Below are 12,679 nucleotides of genomic sequence, written 5' to 3'. Positions count from 1 at the left end.
CCCTCTCGCGCTCCCTCTCGCGCTCCCTCTCGCGCTCCCTCTCGCGCTCCCTCTCGCGCTCCCTCTCGCGCTCCCTCTCGCGCTCCCTCTCGCGCTCCCTCTCGCGCTCCCTCTCGCGCTCCCTCTCGCGCTCCCTCTCGCGCTCCCTCTCGCGCTCCCTCTCGCGCTCCCTCTCGCGCTCCCTCTCGCGCTCCCTCTCGCGCTCCCTCTCGCGCTCCCTCTCGCGCTCCCTCTCGCGCTCCCTCTCGCGCTCCCTCTCGCGCTCCCTCTCGCGCTCCCTCTCGCGCTCCCTCTCGCGCTCCCTCTCGCGCTCCCTCTCGCGCTCCCTCTCGCGCTCCCTCTCGCGCTCCCGCTCGCGCTCCCGCTCGCGCTCCCGCTCGCGCTCCCGCTCGCGCTCCCGCTCGCGCTCCCGCTCGCGCTCCCGCTCGCGCTCCCGCTCGCGCTCCCGCTCGCGCTCCCGCTCGCGCTCCCGCTCGCGCTCTCGCTCGCGCTCTCTCTCGCGCTCTCTCTCGCGCTCTCTCTCGCGCTCACTCTCTCGCGCTCACTCTCTCTCGCTCACTCTCTCTCGCTCACTCTCTCTCGCTCACTCTCTCTCGCTCACTCTCTCTCGCTCACTCTCTCTCTCTCCTTTGTGTGTCCATGAAAGTAGAATATTACCCATGTCACGATCTTTACTTTCTTGTTTCAGAGATCAGAATAATAGTTCCTCGTGACTAAATGATTTAAAAGAATTTTGGTATTCGATCATAGCCACCGAAAGAGAATTTCCCATTGTATATGTTAGCCAAGAGGTTTGTATATAGAAAGAAGATTATTTGTGGAAAGCAAGGTATTTGACATCTGCATAGAATGGCTGCCATAGTTTGTATTGATATTGGCTCATGGTTTTCCTTTATACCAGCCTGGCCATCATTCTTCTGGAATGGCTTTGCATGACTGCTGGCCAATGTGGTGGTTGATTTAACATGCATATTCTATGCATTTATTTAAGGTGGGAACCATCAAACAGTTTCCTCGATCCATGTAAGGTGCAACCACCATGTCTGAATATGCTGGTGTTTTCTCAGTCCTGACCCAGTGGCAGGATGTTGGGAGTGCCTTTCCAGAGAGGTTGGCTGCAACATTTGGAGAGACAGGCGTGCACACTTTTTTAATGCTTGCTCTCGATGGCCAGAGTGATCCATCTTCTTTTGGATTGCTTGGTGTGCCTTTAAATTGAAATTTAGACATACAACACAGTAACAGGTCATTTCAGCCCACGAGTCCGTGCTGCCCAATTTACACCCCATTAACCTCACATTCTTTGAAGGGTGGGAGGAAACCAGAGCCCCCGGAGAAAACCCACGCAGACACAGGGAGAATGTGCAAACTCCTTCCAGACGGCGCAGGATTCGAACCCCAGTCCCGATCGCTGGCTGAAGCAACCTGCATCTGAATCTCCCTTTGCTGCTTTTCATTTTGGATCTTGGTTCATAGGTGGCTAGTTACAGTGTGGAATTCAGTTTCAGAAATCGTGCACCCATTTAATATTGAACTGCAGTGATTTTTTTTAAAGCATTTAATAGGGTTGTTCTCAGAACAATGATTTCCTTGGCTGGGTGACCTTTAACGAGTGCACTGCCTCAAAATAAGGAGTCAAAGCATTTGGACTGAGATGAGCAGTTCTATCAGCCTTTCACCTTTAGGAATCTTCTGTCCACGAGGACTGTGGAACTTCAATCATTGAGAATGTTGAAGTACGAAGCTGATTCCTAGAGCAAGGGATATGAGATTTAGTTTTTAAAAATGCATCTGACAGTTTAGATTATTGGCAGAACAGGGTGAGAGGACAGACATGGAAGGAAGTAGCAGATGCTGTGGGGTGGGGAACTGTGCAAGGCTTGCATAAATAATGAAGACAGTGATTGGGGCAAATAGGTTAGAAAAGAATCCCACTGGTTTATAAATAGAACATTCCAGCACAGTAAGGCCCTGCAGCCCTTGATGTTTCACTGACTTGTGTAATCCAACTCAAAAATCTAAACCAGTGATTCTCAACCTTTTTCTATCTCTTTGCCATAGGTGCTCTGTGATTAGTCAGGGATTGCTTAAGGTGGGATGTGGGTGGAAAGAAAAAGTGTGAAAGCCACTGTTTTAATTGTACCTCATTGACTCGTGATGTGCAGGGTTTCAGAACTCCAAAGGAAATGGGCCAATGACAATTTTTCTCAAGCCAAATATTTCAGTGGCAATTGGGTCCAGAGTAGCAGTTCTCAACCTTCCCTTCCCACCCACATCCCACCTTAAGCAATCCCTGACTAATCACAGAGCACCAATGGCATCGGGATTGCTTAAGGTGGGATGTGAGTGGAAAGGAAAATGTGGAGAATCACTGATCTCAACCTTTCCTGCATCACACCCATTACCTTCTATTTTTCATGTGCCCATCCAAGAGTCTTTTAAATGCCTTTATTGTACCAGCCTCCACCACCAACCCTAGCAATGAATTCCAGGCCCTCACCACTCTCTGTTTGTTTCTTCCTGCAACTTTCTTCCCTTCACCAGAAGCCGACGTCCTCTGGTATTTTCTATTGTCACCACGGTGGGGGAAAAAAAGATGCTGCCCTATCCATGCCTCTCACAATCATGTAGACCTCTATTAAGTCTCCTCTCATCCTGCTTTGCTCCAAAGAGAAAGCTCTGTTAACGTTACCTCATAAAATTAATTTTTCAATCCAGGCAACATCCTGGGAAATCTCCTTGCTCCCTCTCTACAGCTTCCACGTCCTTCCTGTAACGAGGTGACCAGAACTGAACACAATATTCCAAGTCTTTTTCCAACCAGAGTCTTGTAGAGCTGCAACATGACCTCACAACTCTTGAACTCAATCCCCCAACCATTGAAGGGTAGCGTACCTTTAATATTAATTTTGGTTGCACTTGGCTTGATTCCTTCCGTAAATGAGGTACATGGGGGCCATATTTACTTCCCTTCATTCTGAATAACCTGACTGCCAATTCTTATTCTTATCTCCAAAATTGTGAGGCAAGCTTCAGATCTTTAAGACTGTTGTTCATTCATTCTAACCTTGTGTCCCCTTGAGCAATCTTCCACGTTCTGGCCAGCGCTTGGATGGTATATAAGTTTGTAGCAACACAAGGTGGCTATTCGACCCATCTCTGTGCTAGTCAAGAAAGACCCTTCAGAAGCTTCAAAATCAGGGCTGGGAAATGGCTTCTTTCCCACAGGCTGCGTAACTGAGTAAATAATTCCAAAATATTTATTTCATATAATATCATATGTGATTAGTATGTGCTGTGTATAGTGCGTGCCCGGTGCTCTGTGCAGTCAGAAGGGAACGAATCTGAATTTAAAATCCTTCCCACCTCTGGGTGCAAAGCCCTTTAATTCCCATGCTCTGATCAGGCAGTGAGTTCCAGATCAGACCACTCTTTGGGTGAATACATTTTCCTTGCCTCTAATTACTTTAGATCCCTCGAGTGAGAGAAATTTGCCCTTCCTATTTACTCTCTCAAGACCCCTCATTAGTTTAAGCACCTCAATTAAGTCTCACCTCTGAATCAAAGCAAACCACTCCAGCCTATCCAATTTTCCCTCTTGGCAAGAATTCTCCCATTATCAACACAAACCTCTCCTGTATAATCTCCAGTGTAATGTGGAGAGTGGAAATGTGGCTCGTATTCAAGCTGTGACCCAACTAGTGTTGTGTGCAGCCTTAATATAACCCTTTTGTACTTCATGCATCTCCAACTGCTCTTTTAACCAAATTAGATATAATAGACACTGATCCTGGACCCATGGCACTTCCTCATTAGTCAGGGATTTAAACATCCCTCATGGTAACAGGTCCTTCTGGCCCATGAGCCTGTGCTGACCAAATATCTCCATACATTTTGGAGAGTGGGGGGGGGGGGGGGTAGGGGGGGAAGCCCACACCAATTCGGGGAGAATGTGCAAACCTTGCAGACAGTGCTGGGTTTGAACCCTAATTGCAGCGTTCCACTAACCGTGCCGCACAAGGAGGTTGAGGAGGGCAATGCTGCCCGACTCCATTTTGACAATGCTTTACAGGAGCACAGTTGAGGGAGAGAGACAGTGACAGTGACAGTTGAGGGTATCCTGTCCAGCTGCAAAGCACTGGACTGGAAGTCGATGCAGAAGATCATCAAACTGGCCAAGAAGATCGCTGGGGTCTCCCTTTCCCCTATAGATGACATTCACCAGGAGTGTTGCCTAAATTGGGCTTGATGAATTACTGAGGACGCCTGCCCTCAATTTCACAGTGTCTTTGCCGCACTACCGTCAAGAAGGAGGTACACGAACATCAAAATCAGGACTGACAGACTGGGAAATAGTTTCTTCCCACAGTCTGTGGGATTGATGAACAATATCCTGTAACCGAGTAAATTAATCCAAAATATTATGAATATTTATTTTGAATCGTATCTGTATGTATATGCATGATTATTGCATACTGTGTGTACACTGTGTGTACACTGTGTGTGTGCACTTCATGGTTCAGATAAACGCTGTTTTGTCTGATTGTACAAATTTAAATGTGACCTACAACACGGTAACTGGTCCACGAGGCCATCCTGCCCATTCACACCCGATTGACCTACGGCCCCGGTACATTTTGAATAGTGGGAGGAAACCCACGCAGACACAGGGAGAATGTACAAACTCCTCACAGGATTCGAACCCTGGTCGCTGGCATCACGACACCGTTGCGCTCTCCACTTCACCAACTGTGCCGTCCGACGTGCAGTCAGATGCTAATAAACTTGAACTTGATAATGCAGTAATAGTCAGCAGATTAACCAGCGGCTCAGTCAACTCGGCCGTGATTTTTGAAGTTCATCTCTGCACTGATGCTCCCTGACAGGCCGACCACTTCCAGCAGTTCCTGTTATTTCACTCCTGGAGACGGCCACTGCTCCAGGATTGTCCCAGAGTGCAGGGAGGTGTTACTTCAGATCAATTGTTTCATTGTAGCCGAGTAAATAATTTCAAAATATTTATTTTATATGCTCTCTTGATGTCTGTATGGGATTATTATGTGTTGTGTGCGTGTGTGCACTGTGGTCTGGAGAAGTGCTGTCAGATGGTAATAACTTGCTACCTCTTTAATGATCTGTACATCCAAGGTTGATTCATGCTTTTTGTATCCTTCCATTTCTTACTTATTTCCTTGTAATTCCTCTCCAGTGCCATGCTTCGCACGACCTGGGATTAAATTCCATTTGCCATTTTTTTTTTCTGCTGGTCTATTTTCTCTTCCAGCGGTCTAAAGATTCCTTACTGGTAGTTGGTGGTTATGGGGGGTGTCCATGTCAGGAATGGATGGCCTTGACTTGCAGAGAGCTTATGAGGTTAAGACAAGGTTCTGGCAGGCCATGTATCCTGAGAAGCTGGACCAATCACAGTGGGGTTGCTGGTGTAGCCACCAACATCCCCACTATTGAACTGACTTTCCAGGTTCATGGTGGGAGAGGCCAAGCAGTGTCACATCACAAAGCATTTCCCCCACCACTCCTTGAACTTGTTTTGGGGATTTATAGTTATGACGCGATATAGCAACAGGCCCTTTGAGTCTTGGGCTGTCAAGCGCCTATGGCGCCAGTCACAGTGTGGAAAACAGGCTCTTCGGCCCAACTTGCCCACCAAAATATCCCTCCCATCTGTCTGCATAAGGCACGGTTGGCATAGCGGTTAGCGACTGGGGTTCGAGTCCCACGCTGTCTGAAAGGAGCTTGTTCATTCTTCCATGTCTGCATGGCTTTCCTTTGGCAGCTCTGGTTTTCTCCCCCCCTTCAAAAATAGTGTACCTGTGGTATAGGTTAATGGGGTGTAAATTGGGCAGCACAGGCTGATGGGCCGAATGGCCTGTTACCATGCTGTATGTCTTGATTTAAATTTAAAAAATCCCTCTAAGCCCATCCTCTCCATGTATCTGTCCAATTTATTTTCTTAAACATTACAGTAATATTTGCCTCTGGCAGCCCATTCCATACACCCAACCACACCATCTTCTGTGGTTAAAACAAATTATCTCTCAGTTTTCTGTTAAATCTCTCTCCATCGCTTTGAAACCTCTGGTTAATGATTTCCACCCCGTTTCTTCCCCCCCCCCCCCAAATCTGAGCAAAAGGCTCTTTGCGTTCATCCGATCTATTCCTTTCATCATTTTGTACACCTCTGCGATCTCACCTCTCGCCCTCCAGTGCTCCACAGAATAAAACGCCATTCTGCTCAACTTCTCCCACGTTAAAGCAAAATTCCGAGGATGCCAGGCTTGGTATCAAGTCACAGGTCTTCAGTTTTTCAACCTTCTTTTAGAAGGGAAATCTGTAGCTTGGAATTATTTTGATGATTTGGTGAAACTAAATCAATATTTACAGACCTTTTATTCTTCTTTCTCCTCTTTTTTTAAGGTCTGACTCCAAAGTATGGTCACCTCTGACGAATGAGAACGGAAAACCGCACCCGTATCGAATGAACTTGGCATCTAATAACCAGGTAAAGGCCAATGACCACTCGCTGACCTGCAGCCTATGGTCCTTGACCCTTATAATCCTTGACCTCTCGAACTTCATGATTGCAACCTCGCTGGTTATCTAAGATTTTTTACGTTTTCTCAAAATAATGTATATGCAATATTTTTCTACCTTGAAACTATGATTGAACTTTACTTAGATGCAGCATTTTACAAAAAGAAACCAAAAGGTTGTATACTTCAGGAGGTGTATATTTCCAATTACAGTGATTTTCCCCCCCCCTTATTCATGGTTTCGCCAGTTACCCACCATCCGAAACTGATCCAACTGCCCCACGCTCTCCCCGCAGCCCCGTGTCGGTCCCCACACTGATCCCACTGTCCCGCTCTCTCCCCGCAGCCCTGTGTCGGTCCTCACAATGATCCCTTCCCATAAATGTAAAAAGGTTTACAGGTACACTACCATATCCCATATAGCTTCATCCACATTGCATAGCACCAAATTTCACAGACCGTTAAGCGGTGCGTGCCCTGTATAAGGTTCGGTACTATCCGCTGACTCAGCCATCTGCTGGGTGGATGGGGGGGGAGATCTTGGAATATATTCCCTGCGGATAAGGGGGGAACTACTGTATATTCCAGCCAGATTATGTAAGACAGTATGTGATTAAGGTATACAAAGGCATCAGATCCCTTCTGACCCTAAAAGATCTAGGAGTAGAATTAGGCCTTTCGTCCCATACGAATTATGACTGAAATATTTTCATCTCCATTTTCTTACCTTCTCCCCATTGTCTTTGACACTGTGATTAAGGGCCTATCAATTTTGACTTTAAATCTACCCAAAGACTCTGATTCCACAGCCGACTGCAGCAATCACTTACCCTTCGGATGAAGAAATTTCTCTTCATCTTTGTTCCTTGTATGCTGAGTGTGTACCCTCTGGGCTAGACCTTCCCACTACTGGAAGCATCTTCAAGTCGATGCGATCTGGCCTTTTGAATCTTCCACAGGTTTCAATGAGATTCCGCCCCTGAACTTGCTGATTGCTTGGACAGAAGGGCTTGGCGAGCAGGATTAAGGAAAACCCCAAGGAGTTCTAAAAGTATGCGGAGAGCAAGAGGACGAGTTGTGAGAGCATAGAAACCACCAAGAAGGATAGTGGGAAAACGTGTGCATGGAGTCAGAGGAGGCAGCAGGGGTCCCTTAATGAATAGTTCAGCAAAGAAAAGGTCCTTGGCAATTGGGAGGATGACTTGAGGCGCACTGACGCTTGTGTGTGTAGACATGAAGTAATGAAATTAGATAAGTCATCAGGACCAGATGAGATTTACCCAAGGCCACTGTGGGCAGAGAGGGAGGAGATTGCTGAGTCACCAGTGATGATCACTGGGGACAGGAGTACCGGATGATTGGAGGGTTGCGAATGTTCCCTTACTCAAGAAAGGGAGTGGAGATAATCCAGGAAATTATAGACAGGTGAGTTTTACTTCAGTGATGGGCAAACTTTTGGAAAAGGTCCTAAGAGACAGGATTTACAAGCATATAGAGCACACATGTCAAACTCTGGCCCGCGGGCCAAATTTGGCCCGCGATATAATTATATTTGGCACGCAAGATCATTTCAAAAATGTATTAGAGGTGGCCCGCCCTGCAGCGAGAGCCGATGCTGTTTTTTGGTAATGTCACCCTCACCATCCTCCCCCTTCATTGCACATCCTTCCCCACCCCCTAACTATCCCCTCCCCCCTAAAACCACCCCCCTTAAAAGATGGGCAGAATATTCTCAAAAAGGAATCCAGAATGGTAAAGTTCCACAAACCTTCTGCTGGGAATCTTAACAACACCCGGGCATCAGATCCACGGGACGCGGAGGGAGCAAGAGTGTTGCAGGTTGACTGTGCAAACTTTGAGAACGGGGAAAACAAAATTGTAACACGAGAAGTCTGTCGATGTCATCAGCCGGCAAGCCAGTTGGAAGGCTCCCCGCACAACCAGTCACTTCTCCCACCTGTCGAGCGTTGCGGCGGATTGGCAAGCGCCTGTGATTTCCTGTCGGCGCGACGGACATGGCAGGCTGCGCACGGCCCCCGCTGTTCCGCAAAGGCTGATCGGCAGCGCGCTGGGCCTGAGTGGGTGGGTAAGCAGGGGTGGGCAGAGGGTGTAGGTGAGGAGTAATGGGCAGGGGAAGTTATGGTGGTGCGAGGGGCAGTTAGAGGGAGGGATGAATAGAAGGAGGGGTGGACAGGGAAGAGGTAAAAGGGGAGGGGCAGGGCGAGTAGGGGAGGGGTGATTAGAGGGTGAGAGACAGGTAGAGAGAGGAACAGGTTGAGGGGAGAGGCAGTAGAGGGTCTTGTATAGGATGGGGTGGGTAGAGGCAGAGCGAGTGGAGTGAGGGGTGAGTAGAGGTTGGGTAAAGGACTGGTCAGGTAGAGGGATGGTGGGTCGAGGGTGAATAGAGGCCTAGAGCCTGAGGAGTGAGCAGGAAATGCTGAGTCCTGATGCAGGCCAAAATGGACACAGCCTGTGAATGCTGACTACATCTCCACAGGGACCAAATAGGTTTCCCTCAGGTCAAGCGAAGGGTGAACTTGAGCTACCTACTCCTGACCTGTAACATTATCCTCCTAAAGTTATATCCTAAAGTTTAACATTACATATGTTGAAAGAAGAGAAAACATGCAGATGTTGTTGAAAATTTTCAATAGATATTTAGTTCGGCCCTCGACTTAGTCCAAGTTTTTAATTTTGGCCCTCCGTGAATTTGAGTTTGACACCCCTGATGTAGAGAGTCACAGTCAGATTAGGAAGAATCAGCATGGATTCATCAGGAGAAGTTTGTGTGTCACGAGCCTGGCTAAACTCTTTAAGGATGTAACAAAGCAGGATGATGAAGGTAGAGCAAGGGCTGTCATGTATATGGATTTCATTAAGGCATTGGATAAGGTTCCCCATGCAAGGTTCATTCAGAAAGTAGAGACATGGAATCCAAGGAGCTTTTGCTCTTTGGATACAGAATTGGCTTGCTCACAGAAGGCGGTTCATATTCTGCATGGAGGTCAGTGACTAGTTGAGTCCTGCAGGGATTGAGTTCCTGGAATTCCTTCCCTTTGTGATTTTTCACATTTAACCTCGATGTGGAAGTGGAAGGGTGAGTTAGTAAGTTTGCAAATGACTGGAAAGGGAGTGGTGTTATGGATGGCCTTGAAGGTTGCAAGAACTTCAGAGGGATGCAGTGCTGGGATGAGAAGTGGCAGAGATGGAGTTTAACCCAGAAAAGTGTGAAACGGTTTAGTTTGGTTGGTCAAGTTTGAAGGCAAGAATACAATGCTAATGGAAGGACTCTGAGATGTGTGGATGGACTGAGCGGTCCAGGGGTCCATGCCCAGAAGACAACATTGGTGCGCAGGTTGATAGTATGGTTACGAAGGTGTTTAGTTTGTTGGCCTTCAAGAGCCGTGTGGTAATGTTGCAGCGATACAAGACCAGAACTGAGGCCAAGAGCCACGATAATTGGGGAGTGAGGGTGGGCTGGAGAGGTGATGAGTGTGGCATATTTTAATTTAGACGTAAAGTTCACATTTCAAAGTTCAAATTTCTCATCAGCATAGTGGGCGTCTTGAAGAAGGGCTCAGGCCTGAAATGTCAGTGATACTGTCCTGTGGACAGTGAGACCAGCTGAGTTCCACCAACATGATACGGCACGGTAACTGGCCCTTCTGACCCACGAGCTCGCACCTCCTGATTACATCCATGTGGCCAATTAACTTCCTAAACCCTGTAACTCTTTGGAATGTGGGAGGAAACTGGCGCACCCAGAGGAAACCCATGACAGAGGAAACTACACGGACAGAGGCAGATTGGAACACTGGTCCCCAGTGCTGCATTAGCGCAAGGCTAAATTGATCTGAACTGTTCCATTGGTTATGTGCTTTTGTGCCTTCAATTGCATGACTTGTCGTGCAAGGTGCCTGTGTGTGTGTCTGACTACACACACACTCGTCTTCAATTGTCAAGGGTGCAGGGAAGGATTGAAGTTTGACCAATTTGTGGGGTGTTAAATGTTGTATTGTCATTTTCTTCTTCTTCTTTGGCTTGGCTTCGCGGACGAAGATTTATGGAGGGGGGTAAAAAGTCCACGTCAGCTGCAGGCTCGTTTGTGGCTGACAAGTCCGATGCGGGACAGGCAGACACGATTGCAGCGGTTGCAAGGGAAAATTGGTTGGTTGGGGTTGGGTGTTGGGTTTTTCCTCCTTTGCCTTTTGTCAGTGAGGTGGGCTCTGCGGTCTTCTTCAAAGGAGGTTGCTGCCCGCCAAACTGTGAGGCGCCAAGATGCACGGTTTGAGGCGTTATCAGCCCACTGGCGGTGGTCAATGTGGCAGGCACCAAGAGATTTCTTTAGGCAGTCCTTGTACCTTTTCTTTGGTGCACCTCTGTCATGGTGGCCGGTGGAGAGCTCGCCATATAACACGATCTTGGGAAGGCGATGGTCCTCCATTCTGGAGACGTGACCCATCCAGCGCAGCTGGATCTTCAGCAGCGTGGACTCGATGCTGTCGACCTCTGCCATCTCGAGTACTTCGACGTTAGGGGTGTAAGCGCTCCAATGGATGTTGAGGATGGAGCGGAGACAACGCTGGTGGAAGCGTTCTAGGAGCCGTAGGTGGTGCCCGTAGAGGACCCATGATTCGGAGCCGAACAGGAGTGTGGGTATGACAACGGCTCTGTATACGCTTATCTTTGTGAGGTTTTTCAGTTGGTTGTTTTTCCAGACTCTTTTGTGTAGTCTTCCAAAGGCACTATTTGCCTTGGCGAGTCTGTTGTCTATCTCATTGTCGATCCTTGCATCTGATGAAATGGTGCAGCCGAGATAGGTAAACTGGTTGACCGTTTTGAGTTTTGTGTGCCCGATGGAGATGTTGTTAAATGTCTACCGGCACCACCTACGGCTCCTAGAACGCTTCCACCAGCGTTGTCTCCGCTCCATCCTCAACATCCATTGGAGCGCTTACACCCCTAACGTCGAAGTACTCGAGATGGCAGAGGTCGACAGCATCGAGTCCACGCTGCTGAAGATCCAGCTGCGCTGGATGGGTCACGTCTCCAGAATGGAGGACCATCGCCTTCCCAAGATCGTGTTATATGGCGAGCTCTCCACTGGCCACCGTGACAGAGGTGCACCAAAGAAAAGGTACAAGGACTGCCTAAAGAAATCTCTTGGTGCCTGCCACATTGACCACCGCCAGTGGGCTGATAACGCCTCAAACCGTGCATCTTGGCGCCTCACAGTTTGGCGGGCAGCAACCTCCTTTGAAGAAGACCGCAGAGCCCACCTCACTGACAAAAGGCAAAGGAGGAAAAACCCAACACCCAACCCCAACCAACCAATTTTCCCTTGCAACAGCTGCAATCGTGTCTGCCTGTCCCGCATCGGACTTGTCAGCCACAAACGAGCCTGCAGCTGACGTGGACTTTTTACCCCCTCCATAAATCTTCGTCCGCGAAGCCAAGCCAAAGAAGAAAAAAATGTTGTATGTAGATGTATGCATTCTTGCTATATTCACTGATAATTAAGGAGGGGTTGCATGGAAAGATGTGGCTCCTGCACCCTCCCCCCACCCCCCACCAAGGCCTCTGTCTGCATGTCATCCTTGTCTGTGAGTTGTCAGTGTTTAAAGTTGGTTTTCCATTGTTTAAAGAAGTGTGCTAAGCAGTCTTGCTACTCTCTTGTTTACCTTTGTTTTCAAAGTGTTTCCTTGACAATGTGATGAGGCTATACTTGGGCGTGATCTGGGACTGTGTGCTTAAAGGTGCCGGGATTCGCAGCCTGAAAACAGACCCTTTGGCCCACCCTGCCCACGCTGACCAAAATGGCCGACAGCTATTCCCCGACATGTATCCGAGTTCCATATCTTCAAATGGAAGTACGTTAGCATGGGGTGTGTGGAAGTCATAAATCAAGTTATTTTAAATTCCAAATCAAGCGTCTTCCTCGGCTTCTTGCCCGATCCATCAGTGGGTGACGGGTTTTTCCTCTTGCTCCCCATCTTGGGTGAGCTTATCGAATGGCAACTGAGAGACGGTCACTATCGTGCGCATGTAGCTGCTATTTTTTTCTCGGTCGTATGTACAAAGGTTGTAAGTCACCCACGGTATTGTGCACCTCTGTGAGGTCACCCTCA

General features: G+C 48.2%; 1 protein-coding gene across 4 annotated transcripts in view; it reads left to right on the top strand.

The window, feature by feature from the left end:
* Positions 1-12,679, top strand: part of pdlim1 (PDZ and LIM domain 1 (elfin)) — a 115,866-nt gene that overhangs the window by 64,935 nt on the left and 38,252 nt on the right. For all 4 annotated transcript variants that reach the window (XM_069885790.1, XM_069885787.1, XM_069885789.1 and 1 more), the window contains one exon: positions 6,436-6,520. In XM_069885790.1, coding sequence (XP_069741891.1) covers positions 6,436-6,520 — 85 coding nt within the window. The remainder of the gene's footprint in view (positions 1-6,435; positions 6,521-12,679) is intronic.

The sequence above is a fragment of the Narcine bancroftii genome, chromosome 6 (genome assembly GCF_036971445.1).
Source record: "Narcine bancroftii isolate sNarBan1 chromosome 6, sNarBan1.hap1, whole genome shotgun sequence".
Classification (NCBI taxonomy): domain Eukaryota; kingdom Metazoa; phylum Chordata; class Chondrichthyes; order Torpediniformes; family Narcinidae; genus Narcine; species Narcine bancroftii.
This window is presented reverse-complemented; position numbering and strand designations above follow the sequence as displayed.